The sequence below is a fragment of the Hemiscyllium ocellatum genome, chromosome 44 (assembly GCF_020745735.1).
Source record: "Hemiscyllium ocellatum isolate sHemOce1 chromosome 44, sHemOce1.pat.X.cur, whole genome shotgun sequence".
In the NCBI taxonomy this organism is placed as follows: domain Eukaryota; kingdom Metazoa; phylum Chordata; class Chondrichthyes; order Orectolobiformes; family Hemiscylliidae; genus Hemiscyllium; species Hemiscyllium ocellatum.
The window spans coordinates 10,460,225-10,487,205 of record NC_083444.1 but is presented as its reverse complement, the minus strand read 5'-3'; the positions used below and the strand labels follow the sequence as shown (position 1 = coordinate 10,487,205).

The 26,981-nt window shown below is 48.8% G+C and overlaps 1 protein-coding gene across 1 annotated transcript in view; it reads right to left on the bottom strand.

Moving 5' to 3' along the window:
- Window positions 1–26,981, bottom strand: part of plod3 (procollagen-lysine, 2-oxoglutarate 5-dioxygenase 3) — a 141,355-nt gene that overhangs the window by 27,324 nt on the left and 87,050 nt on the right. Inside the window, exons 5-12 of the mRNA XM_060854588.1 lie at window positions 23,206–23,318; window positions 22,663–22,726; window positions 21,503–21,600; window positions 18,753–18,854; window positions 12,720–12,851; window positions 11,476–11,597; window positions 9,861–9,965; window positions 4,072–4,197 (exon numbers count right to left, since the gene is read on the bottom strand). Of these exons, the coding sequence (XP_060710571.1) occupies window positions 4,072–4,197; window positions 9,861–9,965; window positions 11,476–11,597; window positions 12,720–12,851; window positions 18,753–18,854; window positions 21,503–21,600; window positions 22,663–22,726; window positions 23,206–23,318 (862 nt within the window). The remainder of the gene's footprint in view (window positions 1–4,071; window positions 4,198–9,860; window positions 9,966–11,475; window positions 11,598–12,719; window positions 12,852–18,752; window positions 18,855–21,502; window positions 21,601–22,662; window positions 22,727–23,205; window positions 23,319–26,981) is intronic.

The window sequence follows — 26,981 nt, the reverse complement described above, 5'->3', positions numbered from 1 at the left end:
GTAGGTCAAGTTTTGCACCTTCTCTAGTAGGTACATCCACATACTGAATCAGAAAATTGTCTTGTACACACTTAACAAATTCCTCTCCATCCAAACCTTTAACACTATGGCAGTCCCAGTCTATGTTTGGAAAGTTAAAATCCCCTACCATAACCACCCTATTATTCTTACAGATAGCTGAGATCTCCTTACAAGTTTGTTTCTCAATTTCCCTCTGACTATTGGGGGGGGGGGGGGGGGTCTATAATACAATCCCAATAAGGTGATCATCCCTTTCTTAGTTCCCTGGATGTATTTCTGGGAATATCCTCCCTCAGCACAGCTGTAATGCTATCCCTTATCAAAAACGCCTCTCCCCCTCCCCTCTCATCTCCCTTTCTATCCTTCCTGTAGCATTTGTATCCTGGAACATTAAGCTGCCAGTCCTGCCCATCCCTGAGCCATGTTTCTGTAATTGCTATGATATCCAGGTCCCATGTTCCTAACCATGCTCTGAGTTCATCTGCCTTCCCTGTTAGGCCCCTGGCATTGAAATAAATGCTGTTTAATTTATCAGTCCTACCTTGTCCCTGCCTGCCCTGACTGTTTGACTCACTTCTGTTCCCAGCTGTACCCCTCTCAGATCGATCTCTTTCCTCACTATCTCCCTGGGTCCCCCCCCCCACCTTACTAGTTTAAATCCTCCCAAGCAGTTCTAGCAAATTTCCCTGCCAGTATATTAGTCCCCTTCCAATTTAGGTGCAATCCGTCCTTCTTGTACAGGTCACTTCTACCCCAAAAGAGATTCCAATGATCCAAAAATGTGAATCCTTCTCCCATACACCAGCTCCTCAGCCATGCATTCATCTGCTCTATCCTCCTATTCCTGCCCTCACTCGCTCGCAACACTGGGAGTAATCCAGATATTACTACCCTTGAGACCTCCTTTTTAAATTTCTGCCTAACTCTGTAATCTCCCTTCAGAATCTCAACCTTTTCCCTTCCTATATTGTTGGTTCCAATGTGGACAATGACCTCCTGCTGACCCCTCTCCCCCGTGAGAACATTCTGCACCCTCTGAGACATCCTTGATCATGGCACCAGGGAAACAACACACCATTCTGCTTTTTCTCTGCTGGCCACTGAAATGTCTGTCTGTACCTCGGACTACAGAATCCCCTAACACAATTGATCCCTTGGAAGCTGACGTAGCCCTCGTTGCATTAGAGCCAGTCTCAATACCAGAAACGTGGCTGTTTGTGCTACGTTCCTCTGAGAATCCATCACCCCCCTACATTTTCCAAAACAGCATACCTGTTTGAAATGGGGATAGCCACAAAAGACTCCTGCACTAGGTCCTGACCTCTCTCACCCTTCCTGGAGGTAACCCATCTATGTGACTGTATCTAAGACCTTCCCCCTTCCTAGAACTGCATTCCAAAACATACTGTAGCTATTACAAATTCCTCATTGCTTCTATGTGTCTCTCCAACCGATCCATTTGATCTGATAAGATTCACATCCAACAGCATTTATGACAGATATAATCCGCAGTAACCCTTAAACTCTCTTTAAACTCTCACACCTGACAAGAAGTACATATCACTGCAAAGGCTATTTTTGCTCCTTCACAATCTACAGACCCAGAAAATAACACCCTCTTATTCCTCTACAAACCCTGTCCCAGGTTAAATTAATAGCTATGGCTTATATTTTAAGTTTAATCAAGAGACATATCTCCAAAAACATATAATCAAGAAAGAACCCACCCTACTCACTACTGCAGCCTTTCTCTTGGACAGACTTAAAACAATGATTAACGTATCTGATTCTGTGCTGTGAACTTCACCCAAACGGGTTCCTCCAAGATTAGTTGTGAATTGTACTGTTTGTTAATTTTCCCAGACACACTCCAATGTCCAGCAAGACACAAATTCTAACTTCAAAGGCGGTAACTGTGCAGGTTCTCTCTCTCCTGCACTGTCCTCACCATGTGCTTCATTTATCTGCTCTTCTCCCTTTTAAAACTGCTGTTGTTTTGACTCTTTCTTTTCCCCAAAGTTCCCAAACGATGCAACACCAAATAAAACAGGAATCGCTGCTCCTGGAAATCACCTCCAACACCTAAAATACCTCAAAAAAAAAGGAGCAGCTGTTACAGCCAGAAATTTTTCCCGTCCTCCATCTTAGATTACACAGCTCTTGTTCTATCTTCCTCCATCTCTCCCTCCTTCCTCATTTCTTCCTGAAATCTTCAATGCCTTCCTCTATCTCCCTCAAAACCTCTTGCCTCCATCTTTCTACAATCCTTCCTTTCCCTTCATCTCCCTCAATCCGTCTTTCCTTCACCATCATCTCTGCCCACCTCTCTTTCAATCCCTCCTTCCCACTATCGTTTCGATCAAGCCCTGGGCTAATGATGAGCTAAGACATATGGTCTGTCAATCAAAGTCCCCAACATTGGAGAATTTAAACAGCTTTCCTGGATATCTTCAGCAAACAGTCTGCATGGTTTAATTAAAGTTGACATTATAACAGTCTATTTAAACAGCACAATAAGAGAGCAAACAGAGCTTACTTAAACATCACAGTACATCACAAGTGCTGAAAACTGTCCAGGCTGCCATTGGGTTCTGGTTTGAGTCCATTCTCGAGTTGGATCTTTAATATTACACATCAGGACGGGGTCTTTAGTACAAGTTTAAAGTCTGGTTGAAGATTTGTAGCTCGGGTGTCCGTTGTTGTGGTTCTGCTCGCCGAGCTGGACGTTTTTGCTGCAAACGTTTCGTTCCCTGGCTAGGGAACATCATCAGTGCTATTGGAGCCTCGTGTGAAGCGCTGCTTTGATGTTTCTTCCGGTATTTATAGTGGTTTGTTCTTGCCGCTTCCGGGTGTCAGTTTCAGCTGTAGTGGTTTGTATATGGGGTCCAGGTCGATGTGTCTGTTAACGGATGTTCTTGCCGCTTCCGGGTGTCAGTTTCAGCTGTAGTGGTTTGTATATGGGGTCCAGGTCCATGTGTCTGTTAATGGAGTTTGTGGATGAATGCCATGCCTCTAGGAATTCCCTGGCTGTTCTCTGTCTGGCTTGTCCTATGATGGTAGTGTTTTCCCAGTCAAATTCATGTTCCTGGTTGTCTGAGTGTATGGCTACTAGGGATAGCTGGTATCATAGGACAAGCCAGACAGAGAACAGCCAGGGAATTCCTAGAGGCATGGCATTCATCCACAAACTCCATTAACAGACACATGGACCTGGACCCCATATACAAACCACTACAGCTGAAACTGACACCCGGAAGCGGCAAGAACAAACCACTATAAATACCGGAAGAAACATCAAAGCAGCGCTTCACAGGAGGCTCCAATAGCACTGACGATGTTCCCTAGCCTGGGAACGAAACGTTTGCAGCAAAAACTTCCAGTTTAGTACAAGTGTTCATCAGTTGGACATGCGTAAATTGAGGAGCCGTGTATTTACAAAGAATCTGTTTACAACAAAAACTACAGCAACCTTTCCCAGTAAAAACAGGTCGATTCCTCCAGCAAATTACAGTCAATGGTGGATAGTTAGGAGAATAATTCCGTGCAGAAAGTGAATCCTCCGTCACTCTCAGTAGCAGACCCGTGACATGCACGCACTTGTGTATATACCACGCAGATTAATCAGATAACCGCACTCTCAAAGAAAGTGAAAATCTTTTGATGTCCCCAAAACAACCAGCGTGATTAACATTACCTGAGCTGCCTACTTTGTAATTATACTGAATGCACAGCATAGAGAAAGGGCAGCTGACCCAAGCTGTCCATTCTGGGAATCTGAGCATCCTCACATCTTTAAGCATTTAAATCCACCCTCGTAGCTTTCTGCCATTTAGGAAGTGCCTGTTTAAAGGTACCTTTAGGTGCCCAAAGTGGAATTCTGCCTGTTCATTCAACTTATTCATATCTCTTTGTAACAATGTGCTTCCATCTACCCTGCTTACAAGTTCAGAGCATCAATGTTTGCTGTTATTATACCTTACTTGGAGACAGAATTCAACTAGTTTACAACGGGACAAATCACAAATTCGTTTCGTCAGCCCAGTTACTCACACTCTCTTCAACTGCACGATTTCGATGTAGTCCTCCGAGCGGCTGTAGTAGCCGTCAGCGTTTACTGCGCCCCAGAAGTTGGACCACAGCTTGCCGTGACGACTGACCATTGGCGCGATCACGAACCTGGGGGGGGGAGGGAGGGAGAGACAGGCCAATGGATAAACACGACAGCAGCAACTGTGAGGGGCACCCAGACCATGTGACACTTGAATCCTGAGGCAGGTTAGACGGTCACAGGTTCAAGCCTTCACTTCAGAACCATCAGAGGTGGGGGGGGCCATCCTTTGGTTGAGACCTTAAGCCAAGTGTCCTCTCAGATAAAAGCAAAAGTCATTACTTCGAACATCATCCCTCCTCTTGTAGCCACAATGTTAATATATTATTTACTTGCTGTTTTCTGAAGTTGTTTGCAATGAACTTAATGACCTCCTCCTTCACTGGCCTCCTCAGTGGATTCAATTACCGTCTTGACACACACAGCGCCAGAGACCCGGGTTCAATTCCCGACTCAGGCGACTGACTGTGTGGAGTTTGCACGTTCTCCCCGTGTCTGTGTGGGTTTCCTCCGGGTGCTCCGGTTTCCTCCCACAGTCCAAAGATGTGCGGGTCGGGTGAATTGGCCATGCTAAATTGCCCGTAGTGTTAGGTAAGGGGTATATGTAGGGGTATGGGGTGGGTTGCGCTTCGGCGGGTCGGTGCGGACTTGTTGTGCCGAAGGGCCTGTTTCCACACTGCAAGTAATCTAATCTAAAGACAGGCAGAGATGGACTTCCAGCAACACCCACCAGGTGGCGGCAGTAAGCCACTCTCAGCAGGGAGACATCTTAAAAGCTGCCCAGATGGAGATGACGTTCACTGACAGCATTTATGTGGCACCTTCCACCACCACAGGGCACCCCAAGTGCTTCACAATCGTCACACTAGTTAAATGTCCTCCCCTAAAGTGGACTGGGGAAGGGGGCGGGAAAACAGGGGTGGGGTGGTTTAGGAGGTAAACAAGATGGATTCTTACGACAAGTGACAATAGTTTCATGGCCACTGTTAATAAGGGTCATTTTCACATTCTAAATGAATGAACTGAATTTAAATTCCCATCAGATGCCATGGTGGGATTTGAACCCGTGTCCCCACAGTGTTCGTTGTGCCTCTTGAGAAAGGGCTTATGCCCGAAACGCCAAATTTCCTGTTCCTTGGATGCAGCCTGGACCTGCTGCGCTTTTCCAGCAACACATTTTCACCTCTGGATTAACAGTCCAGTGTCACTACTGCGACGCTATCCTTTCCCATTATTTTGGTTAAGGATGGCTACTGGTCCTAGGACACCAGGGTTAATTGTTCTCTCTCTCTCTCAAAAACAAAAACATCAGCTGTGGAATGATTTCCAACCCGAGATATGTTTCGGCCTTATTTTGCCACCTCCTCTGAAAAAGCAGCGCTGCTGGCAGTGCAGCACTCCCTCAAGTGCTGGCACTGGGAGTGTGGGCCTGGATTTGGAAGTCTGAGCCAGCAGGGTGAAGGGGGGAAGGCAAGGTTAAAGCCCTCACAAAGCCCAATTGCACCCCAAGTGTCTTCTATCTAAAGGGTGCTCATTGCAGCAGCGAGTATCGCAACGTCCAGAGCAAGTGGAGCAAAGCCCCCTAAATTTGCATTTAGATAGTGTCTGTATTCATTGGTGTTGAGAGAATCTTTGATTGAAATGTACAAAACCCTGAGGAGGCATCTTCTCAAGTGGGACATTCTACAATTGAGGGTGGGGGTGAAAGATTTCAAATCAGACACCTCCCACTTAAGATGGAGATCTGGATTTCCTCTCTCAGAAGGTTATGTGGATTTTTGAATTCCTGCCTGAGAGGACAAGCGATCACTGAAAAGGGAGGCAGGTTTTAATGTGGGAGAATAGGTGTAAAAACAATAACTGCAGATGCTGGAAACCAGATCCTGGATCAGTGGTGCTGGAAGAGCGCAGCAGTTCAGGCAGCATCCAACGAGCAGCGAAACCGACGTTTCGGGCAAAAGCCCTTTATCAGGAATAAAGGCAGAGAGCCTGAAGGGTGGAGAGATAAGCTAGAGGAGGGTGGGGGTGGGGAGAGAGTAGTACAGAGTACAATGGGTGAATGGGGGAAGGGATGAAGGTGATAGGTCAGGGAGGAGAGGGTGGAGTGGATAGGTGGAAAAGGAGCTAGGCAGGTCGGACAAGTCCGGACAAGTCACAGGGACAGTGCTGAGCTGGAAGTTTGGAACGAGGGTGAGGTGGGGGAAGGGGAAATGAGCAAACTGTTGAAGTCCACATTGATGGCCAGACTGAACAGTGGGGTTGAGACCACAATCAGATCAGCCACGATCTTAGTGAATGGCAGAGCAGGCCGAATGGCCTATTTCTCAGCCTGCCAGTATTGGACTGGGGTGGGCCAAGGTCAGAGGTCACACGACGCCAGGTTATAGTCCAACAGGTTTAATTGGAGGCTGTCGGAGCCACCTGATGAAGGAGCGACGCTCCGAAAGCTAGTGCTTGCAATTAAACCTGTTGGGACTATAACCTGGTGTTTGTGAGATCTTTAACACTGTTCAACAGGTATATTTGAAATCATACGCTTTTGAAGCACTTGCTTCATCGGGTGATCTCACTGGATGAAGGGGCAGCGCTCCGAAAGCTGGCGATTCCAAATAAACCCGTTGGAACTGTCACCTGGGTGCTGTGTGACTTCTGACTTGGCCTACTTCTCACATTCTTAACGTAGCAACACATCTCCCAGGTTGCTTCGGAGGAACGCTACCCAACATTAAGTGGCCACCGAGTTCCACAAAGCGATCAACAGGTCGGTTTTGAGGAACGTTATAAAAGGAGGAGCTTAGAGACGGAATTCCAGAGCCCAAAGCCCAGACAACTGAAGTCACGGCCACCGACGTTGGAGCGACTATAACTGAGGATTTCTCCGGCAGTCAGGACTAGGAGAACACAGAGAGACATCAGCAGCTGTGGGACTGGAGGTGAGAGGATAGGTAGGGGCCAGTTAGGCCGCAGATTTTAAAATTAAGATTTTTGAATTAATTCATCATGGGTAGTAGTGGGGCCAACATTTATTGTCTATCCCTAACTTGAGAAGATGCGGTGAGCCACTTCCTTGTGGTCTCTATGGTGAAAATGAGGTCTGCAGATGCTGGAGATCAGAGCTGAAAATGTGTTGCTGGAAAAGCGCAGCAGGTCAGGCAGCATCCAAGGAGCAGGAGAATCGACGTTTCGGGCATGAGCCCTTCATCAGGAATGAGGAGAGGGTGCCGGGCAGGCTTAGATAAAAGGTAGGGAGGAGGGACTTGGGGGAGGGGCGATAGAGATGTGATAAGTGGAAGGAGGTCAAGGTGAGGGTGATCGGCCGGAGTGGGGTGGGGGCGGAGGGGTCAGGAAGAAGATTGCAGGTTAGGAAGGCGGTGCTGAGTTCGAGGGTTGGGACTGAGACAAGGTGGGGGGAGGGGAAATGAGGAAACTGGAGAAATCTGAGTTCATCCCTCATGGTTGGAGGGTTCCCAGGCGGAAGATGAGCAGAGGGATCTTGGTGCCCATGTACACAGATCTCTGAAAGTTGCCACCCAGGTAAATAGTGCTGTGAGGAAGGCATATGGTGTACTGGGCTTTATTGGTAGAGGAATTGAGTTCCGGAGTCCTGAGGTCATGTTGCAACTGTATAAGACTCTGGTGCGGCCTCATCTGGAGTATTGTGTGCAGTTTTGGTCGCCTTACTATAGGAAGGATGTGGAGACATTGGAACGAGTGCAGAGGAGGTTTACCAGGATGTTGCCTGGAATGGTAGGAAAATCTTATGAGGAAAGGCTGAGGCACTTGGGGCTGTTCTCACTGGAGAAGAGAAGGTTTAGGGGAGATTTGATAGAGGTGTATAAGATGATTAGGGGTTTAGATAGGGTCGACAGTGAGAACCTTTTACCGCTAATGGAGTCAGGTGTTACTAGGGGACACAGCTTTAAATTAAGGGGTGGTAGGTATAGGACAGATGTTAGGGGTAGATTCTTTACGCAGCGGGTTGTGAGTTCATGGAATGCCCTGCCAGTAGCAGTGGTGGACTCTCCCTCTTTATGGTCATTTAAGCGGGCATTGGATAGGCATTTGGAAGTTATTGGGCTAGTGTAGGTTAGGTAGGATTCGGTCGGCGCAACATCGAAGGCCGAAGGGCCTGTACTGCGCTGTATCTTTCTATGTTCTATGTTCTAAGATGAGGCGCTGTATGATGTGGGGACACCCACTGTGCTAACAGCTACGGAGCTCCAGGACTTTGACCCAGCGACAGTGAAGGAATGGCAATACATTTCCAACTCAGGATACGTGTGTGGATTGAAGGGGAACTTACAGGTGGTGGTGCTCTGCTGTCTGTGTTCAAAGGGGCTATCAAATGGGCCCTGGTGAGTTGCTGCAGTGCACCAGTCGTCGGGGGAGTGACTGCCGAAGGTGATGAATGTGGTGTTAGTCAAGTGGGCTGCTTTGTACTAGACGCTGTCGAGTCCCTTTAATGCTGTTAGAACTGCACCCATCCAAACAAATGGGAGGGTATTCTCTCACACTCATGACTTACACCTTGTCAGACGTTCAGAAATAAGGGCCACATGGTGGATCAGTGCTCAGCGCTGCTGCCTCACGGCGCCAGGGAGCCTACATTTGATTCCAGCCACGGGCGACTGTCTGTGTGGAGTTTGCACATTCACTCTGTGGGTTTCCACCGGGTGCTCCGGTTTCCTCCCACAATCCAAAGATGTGCAGGCCAGGCTACACTGTCCATAGTATTGAGGGATGTGTAGGTTAGGTGCATTCGTCAGGGGTAAATGCAGAGTAGATTTGGGTAGGATACTCTTTGGAGGGTGGGTATGGACTTGTTGGGCCGAAGGGCCTTTTCCTGTAAGGATTAGAACACAGAACATAGAAAAATACAGCGCAGTACAGGCCCTTCGGCCCTCGATGTTGCGCCGACCCAAGCCCACCTAACCTACACTAGCCCACTATCCTCCATATGCCTATCCAATGCCCGTTTAAATGCCCATTAAGAGGGAGAGCCCACCACTGTTACTGGCAGGGCATTCCATGAACTCAGGACTCGCTGAGTAAAGAATCTACCCCTAACATCTGTCCTATACCAACCTCCCCTTAATTTAAAGCTATGCCCCCTCGTAATGGCTGACTCCATACGTGGAAAAAGGTTCTCATGGTCAACCCTATCTAAACCCCTAATCATCTTGTACACCTCTATCAAGTCACCCCTATAGGGAATCAAGGAGTTGGTCAGTTGCTTCAGAATAAAAAGTGAGGTCTGCAGATGCTGGAGATCAGAGCTGAAAATGTGTTGCTGGTTAAAGCACAGCAGGTCAGGCAGCATCCAAGGAACGGGAGATTCGACGTTTCGGGCCGGAGCCCTTCATCAGGAATCTCCCTGATGAGATAGAGAGAATTCCTGATGAAGGGCTCTGGCCCGAAACGTCGAATCTCCTGTTCCTTGGATGCTGCCTGACCTGCTGCGCTTTAACCAGCGACACATTTTCAGTAGTTGCTTCAGAATTCCAAGCCTCCGACCTGCTCTTGCTAAACCAGGAATTAAGGCAGATTAGCGAGCATAGCCAGGCATAGGTGAACAAGGCTTTGACATGATGAATGAGGGTGGGAGAACTTTGCACATGCAAACTTGACAGAGAGTAAGAAGTTGATGGGAGGGCAGTATAACGTTGGAGTAGTCAGGTGTAGAAATCCGGATGTGATAAGTAGGAGGGTATGAATGATGAATTAACCTTACCGATTGTGTTCAATGAGGATCTTCAGGGTTTCTGGATTACTGAGGGCCACGTCAGCATCCAGGCTGAAATAATAGTCGCAGTCCGGGTCCTGGCGACACACGTGCCTGAGGAATACAATGGAGGATACAAAGGAACGGAAATGAGGTACAGACTGGCTTCCCTTCGAAAGGCAGGCGCTGGTGGAGAGGTACTGGGCACTCAGCCCAAATAAAAAACCATCTCCTCAGTCCCTCCCTCCTCCACCACTTCTCAGAGAATCGGACACGTTCCTTGCAGAGACATGTCTCGGAGTATGACTAAATGTAATAAGGCGATCATAAATCAGGCGAGCAAGGGGCGGCACTCACAACATGACTCTTGGCAAACGCTGTACATATTCATGCACGAGGGCCTGTCGCCGTAGAGGAAGAGAGCTGTCCGACAACTTCTGGACTCAGGGAAGGCTAAACTTGCCATCGGGGAAATACAACAAAGGTCCCCCAGAATAGAGGCAAAATAGCGCAGTGTTAATCAAACAGAAAACACGGGATATTTGACAGCATTTGTGGAGAGAATCGAGTGTTTGATTCTGTTTCCTCAAAACACAGCGTTCCCTGTGTTTGTTAAACCTTCACCTGCTCCCTGAAGGGGGTGGTCCTATTAAGAGAGATTGAGAGGCTCAGGCTTGGGATTTTAATCAATGAGAAGGGATCTCATTCAAACAGACCACATTCTGACAGGGTAGAGGCAGAAAGGATGTTCTCCCTCTGGCCAAAGAGATAGGCAGAGGGTGGGGGGGGGGGGAAAGAGAAAAAAAAACACTAATTAGAGAGCTTTGAGGAATCCCAAAGCTCAGGGGCCAATCAGCTGAAGGCTCGGCTGTTATTGGTGGAACGATTAAAACTGGGGGGGGGGGCCAGAACTGGAGAAACAGAGCAATCCCAGAGGTTTGCAGGAACTGCAGGAGATTCGATAGAGAGGGGAGGGTGTAGGGGCTGGAGGTAGTTAGTAAAAAACGGAAGGGGGTGTCGGGAGTGGAGGAGGTTGCAGAGATAAGGAGGGGTCTAGGGGTTGAAGGAAGAGCAGTGTAGGGGATGGAGGAGGTAATCGACACAGGGAGGGGCAAAGCCACAAAAGGGATCTTTAAATGAGGATGAGAATCTTTAAAATTGAAGGGTTGTGAAGCAGCGGAAGGCAGGGTTGGACGCGTTCGGGGGGGGGGGGGGTGGATGTGTGAACAGGAGGCACTGCGAGTTGAGACAGGCAATAGAACTATGATTGACACTGGTTCATGGAGGGTAGAATGTGATGGACCAGCCAGGCGTGCGACAGAGCGGTCAGGTCGAGACTACAAAGGCATTGGATGAAGGTAGCAGTTAAGTAAAAAGGGCTTATGCTCGAAACGTCGAATTCTCTATTCCTGAGATGCTGCCTGACCTGCTGTGCTTTGACCAGCAACACATTTGCAGCTGAAGGTAGCAGTTGACTTGAGGTGGGTGAAGATGGGTGGACACAGGCAGGTGCGATGATGGCACGCTTGTATTAAACATTGATGCCAGTAACAGCGCACACATCATCGTGGTGACTAAACCGCAGCGTTTAAGTCAACCGGAGTGTCAGGATCATGCTACTCACATCCCCATGTCCCTGGCTTCACCCTCCGTCAATTCCTCCTCAGGGCCAACGATTTTAATGCTGTAGAAATCCTCCTGGTGTTCCTCCCAGAACATCTGGATGTGTTTTTCGTGGTAAACCTCCTGTTTGTAAACATGTAGGATGGAGTTAAATTACAGATGCAGCGTGGGGGCATCCTATGCGGCCTTTAACCCGGCACTGAGGCGTTCGGGCCTACTTCAGGCCTAGTGGTGGGGAGCACTGGAAAGACTCCCGGTCGTCATGGTCCCACCCAACGGCTTTCCTGCGCTGTAGCCAGCATGGGCAGACCACAGAAACATGGTCAGCCACCCAAGTCCACTTATTCACCCCATGACGTGATGCACTCAGGAATGTCACCCATCCCACCCTCTTACTGCCCACCTCCCTCCAAAGCCAAAGGTCATCAAGACCAGGGGCCTTGGGGTATCGGTCAAACATTACACGGATTCTCCTCGGCCAAGAGGACAATGCGAAAACAATGCATTTGGATAGCGCCAATCACAGGCTTTGGGTCATTCCCCAGCATTTTGCAGCCAATTAAGATGTTGTAACACATGAAAACACAGCAGACAATTTGTACACAGCAAGATCCCATAATCTCAATAACCTACTTTATTTTACCTAACATTAAGCCCAGAACACGAGAGAGAGAGAGAATGAGTGAGAGAGTGAGAGAAAGAGAGAGAGAGAGAGTGAGAGAGAGAGAGAGAAAGAGAGAGAGAGAGTGAGAGTGAAAGAGAGAGAGAGAGTGAGAGTGAGACCAGAGAGAGAGAGAGACCAAAGAGAGAGAGAGAGAGAGAGAGAGAGACAGAGAGAGACAGAGAGTGAGTGAGTGAGAGTGAGTGAGTGAGTGTGAGAGAGAGAGAGAGAGTGAAAGAGTGTGAGACCAGAGAGAGAGAGAGAGAGACAGAGAGACAGAGACAGAGAGAGAGACGGAGAGAGAGAGAGAGAGTGTGAGTAAGTGAGTGAGCGAGAAGCTTAGCCCTGACAGGACAGCTCAGTGACCACGATGAGGGCGTGACTTCGAGTCTGGGGCTCAAGCCTTTCCTCGCAATGGGGCTCGAAACCCGTGACCAATAGAGGCAGGGTGAGCTAGGATCATGGCACTGAGAAAGGTCAGCCCACCACTCTCCCCATCTCCCAGGGGAGTGGGAGGATCTGAAATTCCAGCATCTCAGTCCCACCCACTCATACATTCCAGGCAAATCCGGCTCCCTGCGTACCTTGTTATAGATGAAGAGGCTCCGCTGTTCCAGGGGGTATTCCAGGGCAGCAAGGCGTTCCAGAAATTCTGGGAGGAATGGGGTGGGCTGCAGGATGAAGACTGCAATCAGGACCTGAGGATAGTCTTCCTCCTGATGGAGGAATACAAAAACAAGAGATTTTATTGGCAGTGACACGGGAACGCAAACCATCCAAACCCTCCCACAAACTGTCACACTCACACACCAAGGCTATCTGCCCCTGTAAATACTGACACACCCCTCCCAGGGACCCCCTCCCCACTCCCTGGGGACCCCCCTCTGTAAATACTGACACACCCCTCCCCGGGAACCCCCTCCCCACTCCCTGGGGACCCCCCCCTGTAAATACTGACACACCCCTCCCAGGGACCCCCTCCCCACTCCCCGGGGACCCCCCTGTAAACACTGACACACTCCCCCTCCCCGGGGACCCCTTGTAAATACTGACACACTCCCCCCTCCCCAGGGACCCCTTGTAAACACTGACACACTCCCCCCTCCCCAGGGACACCTTGTAAACACTGACACACTCCCCCTCCCTGGGGACCCCCTGTAAACACTGACACACTCCCCCTCGTTGGGGACCCCCTGTAAACACTGACACACTCCCCCTCCCCGGGGACCCCTTGTAAACACTGACACACTCCCCCTCCCCGGGGACCCCCTGTAAACACTGACACACTCCCCCTCCCCGGGGACCCCTTGTAAACACTGACACACTCCCCCTCCCCGGGGACCCCTTGTAAACACTGACACACTCCCCCTCCCCGGGAACCCCTTGTAAACACTGACACACTCCCCCTCCCCGGGGACCCCTTGTAAACACTGACACACTCCCCCTCCCCGGGAACCCCTTGTAAACACTGACACACTCCCCCTCCCCGGGAACCCCTTGTAAACACTGACACACTCCCCCTCCCCGGGGACCCCTTGTAAACACTGACACACTCCCCCTCCCCGGGGACCCCCTGTAAACACTGACACACTCCCCCTCCCCGGGGGCCCCTTGTAAACACTGACACACTCCCCCTCCCCGGGGACCCCCTGTAAACACTGACACACTCCCCCTCCCCGGGGACCCCCTGTAAACACTGACACACTCCCCCTCCCCGGGGACCCCTTGTAAACACTGACACACTCCCCCTCCCCGGGGACCCCCTGTAAACACTGACACACTCCCCCTCCCCGGGGACCCCTTGTAAACACTGACACACTCCCCCTCCCCGGGGACCCCCTGTAAACACTGACACACTCCCCCTCCCCGGGGACCCCTTGTAAACACTGACACACTCCCCCTCCCCGGGGACCCCCTGTAAACACTGACACACTCCCCCTCCCCGGGGACCCCCTGTAAACACTGACACACTCCCCCTCCCCGGGGACCCCCTGTAAACACTGACACACTCCCCCCTCCCCAGGGACACCTTGTAAACACTGACACACTCCCCCTCCCCGGGGACCCCCTGTAAACACTGACACACTCCCCCTCCCCGGGGACCCCCTGTAAACACTGACACACTCCCCCTCCCCGGGGACCCCTTGTAAACACTGACACACTCTTCCCCCTCCCCGGGGACCCCTTGTAAACACTGACACACTCCCCCCTCCCCAGGGACACCTTGTAAACACTGACACACTCCCCCTCCCCGGGGACCCCCTGTAAACACTGACACACTCCCCCTCCCCGGGGACCCCCTGTAAACACTGACACACTCCCCCTCCCCGGGGACCCCTTGTAAACACTGACACACTCTTCCCCCTCCCCGGGGACCCCTTGTAAACACTGACACACTCCCCCCTCCCCAGGGACACCTTGTAAACACTGACACACTCCCCCTCCCCGGGGACCCCCTGTAAACACTGACACACTCCCCCTCCCCGGGGACCCCCTGTAAACACTGACACACTCCCCCTCCCCGGGGACACCTTGTAAACACTGACACACTCCCCCTCCCCGGGGACCCCCTGTAAACACTGACACTCCCCCTCCTCGGGGACCCCTTGTAAACACTCCCTCCCTGGTATCCCCCTTAGTATCAACACCCTCCTGTAACTGCGCCCACCAATGAGCATTTCTTTCTGTCAGCCCCCCTTTCCAAATATTTAACCAATAGATTAACGACAGTAAATGGGACAGCTTTTCTCTAAATCCCTCAATGTGTTTAATCCTGACTTTCTCGAAGCTCAGGAGCGGAATCATGAATCCCTCACAGCTGCTGGGCAGGTGGTTTGAAACACTTCTAAAATGCTTCATAACTCCTGTGTTGAAACCAAAGCAGTCACGACTATGCATGGGCCTCTTCCTGTTGCCCTGGCAACCACTGCGTTGTTGTTCTAAGCAGTAGCTGCAGTACGTGTCTGAGCAAACAGCGATCCAAGATGCACAGCTGTATGAAGCTTTGTTCAAGATCCCCGTGAATAGAAATGCCTCTCCTTCACCCTGCATCAATCTGCTGCTCTCATTTCACTGACAGTGACACACAGTATGATACACATGGACATACGTGACACACATATACCATGGCATAATGGCACCCCCCAGGGCACACACAAAGACTTGAAACAAGCACACACTGACACACACACACACACACACACACACACACACACACACACACACACACACACACACACACACACACACACACACAAATGATGATGAAATGAACTTGTGTACACACACACACACACACCATGAAATAAATGATGATGAAATGAACTTGTGTACACACACACACACACATACACACACACACCATGAAATAAATGATGATGAAATGAACTTGTGTACACACACACACACACACACACACACACACACACACACACACACCATGAAATAAATGATGATGAAATGAACTTGTATATATACACACACACACACGAAATAAATGATGATGAAATGAACTTGTATACACACACACACACACACACATAACATGACATACAGAGTGTCACACACAGCAACACAAGACACAGACAGTGAAACGGACAAACACTAACATACAACAATATACATGGTGAATGACACAAAGATAGTGACAGGCACAGACAGAGTAACACAGTGACACCCATACAATACATAAAGAGACACACATGGTACACAGGGAGTACCACACAGAGGTGATAGTAGGATTTAACAGAGCCAGTAGACTTTATGTGCAGGATGTAAAATTTTGATTTCCTGAGGTGGATTTCAGACACCAAGTTTAAATTAGAGATGTGGTCAGTCTGGACTGAGAACTGGTTAATAGACAGAAAACAGACGGGAGGAATAAATTGGTCATTTTCATGTTGGCAGGCTGTAATTGCAATCACTGGGCTATCACAGGGATCAATGCCTCGCCCCTAGCCATACACTATCTATATCTGGGATTTCAATGAGGAGATTAAAATGTAATACTTCTAAATTTGCAGATGACTATAAGACAAGTTGAGAGTGAAGGGTGCTCAGACACAAGGATGCTGTAAGGGAACTTGGAGTGAATGGGAAAGAATCTGGCAAATGGAATACAATGTGAGGGAACATGAAATTATCAGAAATTGAGAACACTTTTTAAACAGCAAGAACCTGGGAAGAGTTGCACATCAAAGAGATTTGGGTACCCATGCTCGTGATTGATTGAAAGTTAGCATGCAGGTACAGTAAACAACTAAGACAACAAACGGTACGTATTAGAAGATTTTTCTAATCATTCGTATACAGAATGAGAATGTCACTGGCAAGGGCAGTGTTTTTTTTTAATATTTACTCATGGAAGGAGGAGATCACTGGCTGGGCCAGCATTTAATGCCCATCTCTAATTACCCAGAGGGAGGTCAGGACCAATCTGGTCTGGATCTAGAGTTACATGTAGGCCCGAACAGGTAAGGACGGCAAGATTTCCTTCCCCAAAGGACATTTGTGAGACAGACGATTTTCTTTTTAAAACAACAATAGATAGTGGCTGCCCAGTTGGCATTAGACCAGCTTTAATTCCAGATTTCTTCCAGAGTTCAAATTTGACCGTCTGCCAATATAAGAGTCAAACACATGACCTCAGAATATTAGCTGGGGTTCTAATTACTAATCCAGTGGGTGGCACGGTGGCACAGTGGTTAGCACTGCTGCCTCACAGCGCCTGAGACCCGGGTTCAATTCCCGACTCAGGCGACTGACTGTGTGGAGTTTGCACGTTCTCCCCGTGTCTGCGTGGGTTTCCTCCGGGTGCTCCGGTTTCCTCCCACAGTCCAAAGATGTGCGGGTCAGGTGAATTGGCCGTGCTAAATTGCCCGTAGTGTTAGGTAAGGGGTAAATGTAGGGGTATGGGCGGGTTGCACTTCGGTCGGTGGGTGGGTGTGGACTTGTTGGGCCGAAGGGCCTGTTTCCACACTGTAAGTCTAATCAGTGACGTCATCGCTACGTACCAAAGGAAAGAGATCTTACTGCAATAATAAAAAGGCGTTGGCTAGATCACACCTTGAAAACTGTGTGGAATTTCATTCCCCACAGCTACACACTTACCTTTGAGAGAGTGCAATGAAGGTTCACTTAACTATGATGGAAGATTCGCAGGAGGTTAAGTAGATGTCCGTGTTGATTCGGTCGCCCGAGATAGAAATGGAAAAGGTCTAGGAAGGGGAGGGAGGAGTCTGAGACGGTCCAGGTGAATTTGAGGTCGGGGTGGAAGGTGTGGGCAAAAGTAGATGTCCGTGTTGATTCGGTCGCAGTAGATGTCCGTGTTGATGGAAGATTATACAGACTGGGCCTATACACTGATGTTGGGGTTCAAGACCATTACTCCATGAAAAATAGCCGCACGAGGAGATAGGGTAGAAAAGAAGGCCTATAGCATGTTTGGATTTATTGGTTGGGTGATTAAATGCAAGAATCACAAGGCATCACGTTGCAGCTTTACAAGACTTGGGTTAGACCACACAAAGAGCGTTGTGTTCAATTCTGGTTGCCAGAGGCTTCGGAGAGGGTGCAGGGAGGGGCTAGAAAATCTCGGGCTGTTTTCTATGGAGCAGCAGAGGCTAAGAGGAGACTTGATCGAAGTCGGTAAAATTATGAGGGCATCGATAGTGTTAACAGTCAGCATATTCCCCCCCCCCGCCCTCCGAGTTGAAATGTCTATTAGTAGGGGGGTGGGGGGGCATGCATTTAAAGTGAGAGGGGGGAGTTCGAAGGAGATGTGAGGGGCAGGTTTTATTACAGAGAATGGTAGGAGTCTGGAACACATTGCCAGGGTGATGGTGCAGGGGTGTTTAAGAGACTTTAGACAAACGCATGAGTATGCAAGGAATGGCGGGGTACGGACCAAGGGCAGGCAGAAGGGATTAGTTTAATTTGGTACAACATCTTGGGGTGAAGGGCCCGTTCCTGCGCTGTACTATATTTGATACTCTATAGAACTTGAAAGGAAGGATTATCTTGTTTAAACATACTAAATTTTCACGGGGTCGATGCAGGAAGGACGTTTCCCACTGGCCTGGAGAGCAGGGGCCAAAATCTGAGCTCAAAGACACGTGTCAGTCAGACCGAGAGGAGGAGGGATTTATTAACTGAGATGGCAGTGAATCGTTGGAACTCTCAGCCTCAGAAATTGAATGTCCAAGGCTGAGGCTGATACATTTTTTACCTATTAAGGAACACAGGGATAGTGCAGTAAAATGGTGCTGAAATAGAAATCACTGAATAACCCAGCAAGATCAAAGGAGGTGAATCTGCTCCTCCTCGTTGATTTCTTTATGATCTTATATAAGTAGAGAAACAGACAGTTAAATATGGAAATAATGAGAGGTAGAAAATAAATTGGATGTATATATCATAAGAGACAAGTAAAGCAGAGACAAAAATCAATGAAATAAAGAGACACAAATAAACAGAAGGAACAAGGTTTTGGAGTTGTTGAGTGGGGAAGGATGGACAGAGAGAGTGGCGGATGTAAGTGTACATACACCCCCCCCCCACACACAATGACACAAGCGCACGCACTGTCACACATGGCAACACACACACATGATGTTCACCTGTAGCTGTGTCAGGTCTAACAAGTCCTCGTCACATATTCCACATCCAGTCTCGTGGTTCCAGGCATTCGGAATATAATTCCCCAAATAGTTCAGCTGCAGCTAAAGGGCGAGAAGGATACTCAACAATTCAAGGCGCAGCAACCCAGGTTCACAGACACACACACGTATCATTTGGGGATATGTCACATGGAAAGGTGTTTCACATTCACCGTCCTGACTTGCTTTGAGCCTCTTTTAGATGTGGAATTAATTCATCACTTTGATTCACTCGGGTGTCAAGATGAAATGAGTCCAGGTCTGCCATTCTATCAGACTGAGTGACCCCTCAAGGTCAGAGTTCAAATACATTTACCCCCTCTTCAAAACAGTTCCTCTCCAATGATTGAACCCCTTTGTTATATACTACAACCCTGTCCTCACCAGGACAGTGCCCCAGTGTTATACAGTGACAAATCTGTCCCCAAACAGGGCTGTACCCGAGTGTTATACAGTGACAGAACTGTCCCCACCAGTACTGTACCCCAGTTTTATACAGTGACAGACCTGTCCCCACCAGTACTGTACCCCAGTTTTATAGTGACAGACCTGTCCCCACCAGTACTGTACCCCAGTTTTATACAGCGACAGACCTGTCCCCACCAGTACTGTACCCCAGTTTTATACAGTGACAGACCTGTCCCCACCAGTACTGTACCTCAGTGTTATACAGAGACAGACCTGTCCCCACCAGTACTGTACCCCAGTGTTATACAGTGACAGACCTGTCCCCACCAGTACTGTACCCCAGTGTTATACAGTGACATATCTGTCCCCACCAGTACTGTACCCCAATGTTATACAGTGACAGACCTGTCCCCACCAGTACTGTACCCCAGTGTTATACAGTGACAGACCTGGCCCCACCTGTACTGTACCCCAGTGTTATACAGGGACAGACCTGTCCCCACCAGTACTGTACCCCAGTGTTATACAGGGACAGACCTGTCGCCACCAGTACTGTACCCCAGTGTTATACAGTGACAGACCTGTCTCCACCAGTACTGTACCCCAGTGTTAGACAGTGACAGACCTGTCCCCACCAGTACTGTACCCCAGTGTTATACAGGGACAGACCTGTCCCCACCAGTACTGTACCCCAGTGTTATACAGTGACACATCTGTCCCCACCAGTACTGTACCCCAGTGTTATACAGTGACACATCTGTCCCCACCAGTACTGTACCCCAATGTTATACAGTGACAGACCTGTCCCCACCAGTACTGTACCCCAGTGTTATACAGTGACAGACCTGGCCCCACCTGTACTGTACCCCAGTGTTATACAGGGACAGATCTGTCCCCACCAGTACTGTACCCCAGTGTTATACAGTGACAGACCTGTCCCCACCAGTACTGTACCCCAGTGTTATACAGTGACAGACCTGTCTCCACCAGTACTGTACCCCAGTGTTATACAGTGACAGACTTGTCCCCACCAGTACTGTACCCCACTGTTATACAGTGACAGACCTGTCCCCACCAGTACTGTACCCCAGTGTTATACAGGGACAGACCTGGCCCCACCAGTACTGTTCGCCAGTGTTATACAGTGACAGACCTGTCCCCACCAGTACTGTACCCCAGTGTTATACAGTGACAGACCTGGCCCCACCTGTACTGTACCCCAGTGTTATACAGGGACAGATCTGTCCCCACCAGTACTGTACCCCAGTGTTATACAGTGACAGACCTGTCCCCACCAGTACTGTACCCCAGTGTTATACAGTGACAGACCTGTCTCCACCAGTACTGTACCCCAGTGTTATACAGTGACAGACTTGTCCCCACCAGTACTGTACCCCACTGTTATACAGTGACAGACCTGTCCCCACCAGTACTGTACCCCAGTGTTATACAGGGACAGACCTGTCCCCACCAGTACTGTTCGCCAGTGTTATACAGTGACAGACCTGTCCCCACCAGTACTGTACCCAAGTGTTAGACAGTGACAGACCTGTCCCCACCAGTACCGTACCCCAGTGTTATACAGGGACAGACCTGTCCCCACCAGTACTGTACCCCAGTGTTATACAGTGACACATCTGTCCCCACCAGTAATGTACCCCGGTGTTATACAGTGACAGACCTGTCCCCACCAGTACTGTACCCCAGTGTTATACAATAACAGACCTGTCCCCACCAGTACTGTATCCCAGTGTTATACAATAACAGGCCCGTCCCCACCAGTACTGTACCCCAGTGTTAGACAGTGACAGACCTGTCTCCACCAGTACTGTACCCCAGTGTTATACACTGACAGACCTGTCCCCACCAGTACTGTACCCCAGTGTTATACACTGACAGACCTGTCCCCACCAGTACTGTACCCCAGTGTTAGACAGTGACAGACCTGTCCCCATCAGTACTGTACCCCAGTGTTAGTCATTAGATTAGATTCCCTACAGTGTGGAAACAGGCCCTTCAGCCCAACATGTCCACACCACCCTCCGAAGAGTAACCCACCCAGACCCATTTCCCTCTCACTAGGGGTAATTTAGCATGGCCAATTCACCTGGCCTGCACATCTTTGGACTGTGGGAGTCCTCCAATGAGACTCAACGCAAGTTTGGAAAGAAAGATACTGGGATCATTTAGTCGGTGTTTTCTCGTTGCTTACGAGGTGCTAGTCCAACATCTACCCCTCACACCTTCCCAATGGTTTACCCAATCCCTCATTCATGACAGCGACGGAGCTAAGACCCAGTTACCTTGGTTGGCCCATTGCCGTGGATGATGACTGGCAGCGTGTCCTGGGCTATGTTACGGATTCTGGCCTTTCCCTTCTCAAACTTGATGACAACTTCGTCTGGAAGACGGTATGATATGGGATGGTTAACGCACCGAGACCCAACAGTCAATAACACCACACATCAAACCATACCTGAATTACCAGTTCCTTGGTGTGGGAGTGGGGGGGGGGGGGGGGGAGGGAGTATTAATCAGGGGTGAGGAGAAAGTGTGGCCTACTTTCAAGAAGGTTACGCAGAGCTAACATCTGCCATGAGTTCCCATGATGGCCAAACTGCTGAAGAGGGGAGCTCAACTCGATCGAATGCTGGGGACAGAGAGGCACTCCAGGGGGTGGTCAAGGACTGAGCTGGGCCCCATATGCATTGGCGTCTTGAAGAATGAAAGAAAGTCGTGTCATACCAAAGAAGAGCCTGAGGGGGTTTAACAGGGTAGACGCTGAGAGGATGCTGCCTCTTCAGAGTGAAACTTGAACCAAGGGGCACAAAATAAAGGGTCTCCCATTGAAGACTGGATGAGGAGGAATTCCTTCTCTCTTAACACTTAAAATCCACTCCCTCAGACAGCAGTAGAGGCTGGGTCATTGAATATATTCAAGGTGGAGTTATACAGATGAATGAAGTGCAGTGAAGACCACAAGTTGATCAGCCATGTTCTTACTGAATAGTAGGAAAGGCTGGAGGTGCTGGTGAATAGGCTATTTTTACTCCTTGTGATCACACCTTTTCGGATCCAATAAGAGGAGAAAGTGAGGTCTGCAGATGCTGGAGTATCAGAGCTGAAAATGTGTTGCTGAAAAAGCGCCGCAGGTCAGGCAGCATCCAGGGAGCAGGAGATTCGACGTTTCGGGCATAAGCCCTTCTCCAGCATCTGCAGACCTCACTTTCTCCTCGCAGATTTTAACCTACTGCGAACCCTCTTGCAAAGGATGCCTTCCTTGAAGGAGCTCTCTTCCTCCCATTCCTGAAGAAGGGCTTATGCCCGAAACGACGGATCCAATAAGAGTCTGGTTGTAATTCCCCGAAGGAACTGCAATTGACTTTAAGATGGGGGCAGGGAGGAGACATGAGGCAGCGAAGGGGATAGCAGGCCAGGGAAAATTGGAAGATTGAGAGCTTACCTAAAGCACCGTTGAGGTTTTGAAAGATTGTCGACTGGTGATCCAGAGCCATCTTGTACTTTTCCTGCAGGAATAAAAAAAAGATTTAACATTTCAGACTCTTACACCCTCAGTTAAGCAACTTTTTAAAATTTTTTCTTAAGTCTAACCATCACAGAAAATGAGGCAACTACGCGGGCACAGCAGGATCTCAGAAACAGCTCACCACATCGCTGGTTTCTGTATTTAGCAACACCGGCCGGTGGGCAAATGTCTGCCCCCAGGAGAACTGGGAAAAATCCTCAGCTCATTCCTCTGTGAAATAGCGGATGTGGGAGTTTTTCCAACCCCATCAGAAGGCAGATGGTGGGGGCCTATTGGTATAACAACTCATCCAAAAGACGGCTGCCCTGGGAGCACATTCACACCATGTTCTCCGTCCAGCCTCAGATCAGGGGACCCCAAAGATCGGAAAATCTCAGTGGTCAGACGGTGGGTTTTCGGGAGGTAGTAAAACGATTTTGGCTTGGCCTTGTTTTCTGTTCCCCAAACTCCCTGACTCACCCTCAGTTTGGGGCTGAGGTAAATCTTAGTGTAGAAAAGCTGGTCATCATCGTCGTCCTTGAACTTCCAATGCTGCACAATGCTGTTGATGACTGAGGCATAGCCGATAAAACCTGCAGCAAAAACAGACCACAATGTGGTGAGAGGGAGAGGATGGGTGGTGGGGGGGGGTGGAGGGAGAGATTGGAGGCGGTAAGGATTCAGATCCTCCTACAATTCACCAACTCCCTCATCTGGGCAGTCTGATTCACACACACACACACACACACACACACACACACACACACACACACACACACACACACACACACACACCACATACTTCCATTCATGTAGACACACACAGTCAAGCACAACTATAGATAGATACACTCACACAGGTACATGCATGTACATCAGTACATTCATATAGTCTCACACAAGAGGAAATAAGAATCTAATGACCTATAATCAGAATCAGGGTGAGTGCGTTATTAAACCTAAGTGTCTTAGAAGTAGAATAAACAGAAGATATTCAAGACGCCGAGGAGACAAAAACAAAAGCAGACAGCCAACGATGACTGAGTGACCAGCTCTGAAATTTCTTCTACTGATACTCCTATTGTCTCCTGTTAATATCAGGTACAAAAGAGTACCATTTACTGCGTTCCTTTTAAGCTCACCACACATCATTCTATTCTCACTTCTTTAGTTGTTGAATTGGACTTCTCTTGTTCGCCTCTCCCTCGGGAGAAGACAGAACACAGGAGCAGCTTTGTGAGAAGTCTCTGGCCTTTCGTAACCCAGCCACCAGCTGCCTGCCATCTTCCATCCAGCTAAGGTTTCCTGGTGTATACATCGTGTGATGGGTAGCCCAGTACACAATCAACTTGACATTTCTGTGACCTCCCTCAGGCCGTCGACATTTAGAACAATTCCAATGCATTTCGCCCCATTACAAACAGCGATAGAAACCACGACCCTTCCCCTTCCTCCAGTCATTAACTTAAAATAAAACGGAGGATAATTCTATTACATTGTTAAAGGGGCAGAGAATTCTGGATAGTGTATGTTTTATAAGAGATCTCTTCTTAAGAGAAAATGTATTTTTATGTTTGATTACATTTTAGAACACATTTCTTGGGACCAGAAAAATCAATTTTACTCCCAACACAGTAAACTATCAACTTTAATACCAACATACAACTCATTCAATGGAATTTTCTTTTCCAACCTATGTATGTCGCTGGTAGTAATGCAACTGGGAGCGCAGCTTAATCCAAGGAACAGGACATTCGACGTTTCGGGCATAAGCCCTTCATCAGGAATGAGGGAAGTGTGTCCAGCAGGCTAAGATAAAAGGTAGGGAGGAGGGACTTGGGGGAGGGGCGATGGAGATGTGATAGGTGGAAGGAGGTCAAGGTGAGGGTGATAGGCCGGAGTGGGGTGGGGGCGGAGAGGTCAGGAAGAGGATGGCAGGTTAGGAGGGCGGTGCTGAGTTCGAAGGATTCGACTGAGACATGCAGGCCCTGGGACTCCTCCATCGCCAGACCATAACAACACGACGGTTGGAGGAAGAGCGCCTCATCTTCCGCCTGGGAACCCTCCAACCACAAGGGATGAACTCAGATTTCTCCAGTTTCCTCATTTTCCCTCCCCCCACCTTGTCTCAGTCCCAACCCTCAAACTCAGCACCGCCCTCCTAACCTGCAATCCTCTTCCTGACCTCTCCGCCCTCACCCCACTCCGGCCTATCACCCTCACCTTGACCTCCTTCCACCTATCACATCTCCATCGCTCCTCCCCCAAGTCCCTCCTCCCTACCTTTTATCTTAACCTGCCTGGCACCCTCTCCTCATTCCTGATGAAGGGCTTATGCCCGAAACGTCGAATTTCCTGCTCCTTGGATGCTGCCTGACCTGCTGCGCTTTTCCAGCAACACATTTTCAGCTCTGATCTCCAGCATCTGCAGACCTCACTTTCTCCGCACAGCTTAATCTCCACGTTTCATCTGGGAAATTCTGAGCCTGTCAGCGGCTGAAGGGTTAGAGAGTTGTACATCAAAACCTGCAGAAAACAAAGCACTGGAACGCATGGTAAGCTGTTTGGGGAGGAGCAGGAAGACAGCTCCTGGTTCTTTGAGGCCTGTTCCATTGAAAACAGACTAAGCGATTGGGAATTGCTGTAGGACTTGGAGTTCACTAAGGAGACATTGTTAACTCTAAATCCAGGAATGAACAACAGGAATTTTTACAAATAAATGATGGTGGTGGAGGAGTAACGGATTTCAGGAATCCAGGCACAGCGATCACTAGAACGAACTGAAAACAGGAGATCTCTTGCCTGGCCCCTTGACCTCCCTGAATCTCATCGAAGACCCATGATTCATGAACAATAAAAGCATTAGAAAACGGAGCCACAATAGGCCATTGGCCCCAGCTCAGCCAATCAGGAAGATGGATGATCTAGTGGCAGCCTTAACTCAACTTTCCACTCTGATCAAATTTGTTTAACTCAGTCCTGAATGCATTCAATAATCCCAGCCTCCACTGCTCTCTGCGGAAGGGAATTCCAAAAAAATATGCAACCCTCCAAGGCATACCCATCTTCACTTTCGTCTCGAGTGAGAAATTTATTTCGAAAACTGCGTTCCCAATTCTAAACGCAATCACGATGCAGGGGTTCAAGATAAGCAGGACCAGTGGGTGAATCGTGGACCCAGGAAAGGAAACTGAACTCCCAGGATGTGAGGAGTCATTGTAGCAGCCTGTGACGGAGTTGTTTTTGAAGGAGTTTCAAAGTTAAGTCTCCAAAAGAAAACAATTGGAATTGCTTGTAAAGTTTTAATGAGCTTTCATGACTACACTGTGTCATTAAGTCTGGAAGAGTTACTGGAAAAGCGCAGCAGGTCAGGCAGCATCCAAGGAGCAGCAGAATCAACGCTTCAGGCCAGAACCCTTCATTCCTGGTGAAGGATTCCGGCCCGAAATGTCCATTCTCCTGCCCCTCGGATGCTGCCTGACCTGCTGCGCTCTTCCAGCAAAAAAAAAACCTCTTAACTGAATGTAGGTTTGCTGGCTGAGCTGAAAGGCTCATTTCCAGACATTCCGTCACCCAACGAGGTAACATCTTCGGACGAAGCACTGAACCTTCCAGCTCAGTGACCAAACTCTACATCCAGACCCTCAACCTGAGCTACAAACCTTCTCCAAACTTGCTCACACTCTTGATTCTGATCTCCAGCGTCTGCTGACCTCACTTCCTGATAAATGTGCGGGCTCTGACCGGATCACATTTGAAAGGCTCAGTAAATGTGAACTTCTATCTTGTGGCAAATTGTTCAACGTATACAGCAAAGTTTATTGCTGTCTGTTTGTCCAAAGCCGTGGAATCTTGTGGCTTTATTCTTTCAATGTGTACTTGAATCTCGCACTTTGTCTACTTACAGGAAACGTTACTGAAAGTCATATCACAGATCTGGCAGTCTGCTGACATAAATGAAGTTCAGTAACTATGTTAGGGACAAACGCGCAGCCACTTAGCACAGAGTAAGATGTCTGACTTCTATTGTTTTTTAGCTCCTTTTATGATCTTAGGACTTCACATAATGCTTTACAGTCAATGAATCAGCTTGTTGGGCCGAAGGGCCTGTTTCCACACTGTAAGTAATCTAATCTTGATATAATGAAGGAAATGAAGGGTACACAATTAGCTGTGTTAGAGGGGTTATGAGGAAGTAGAATCAAAAGATTAGAACCAGTAAAAGTTTGGAACCCTTCTTGGCACGACACGTTTTC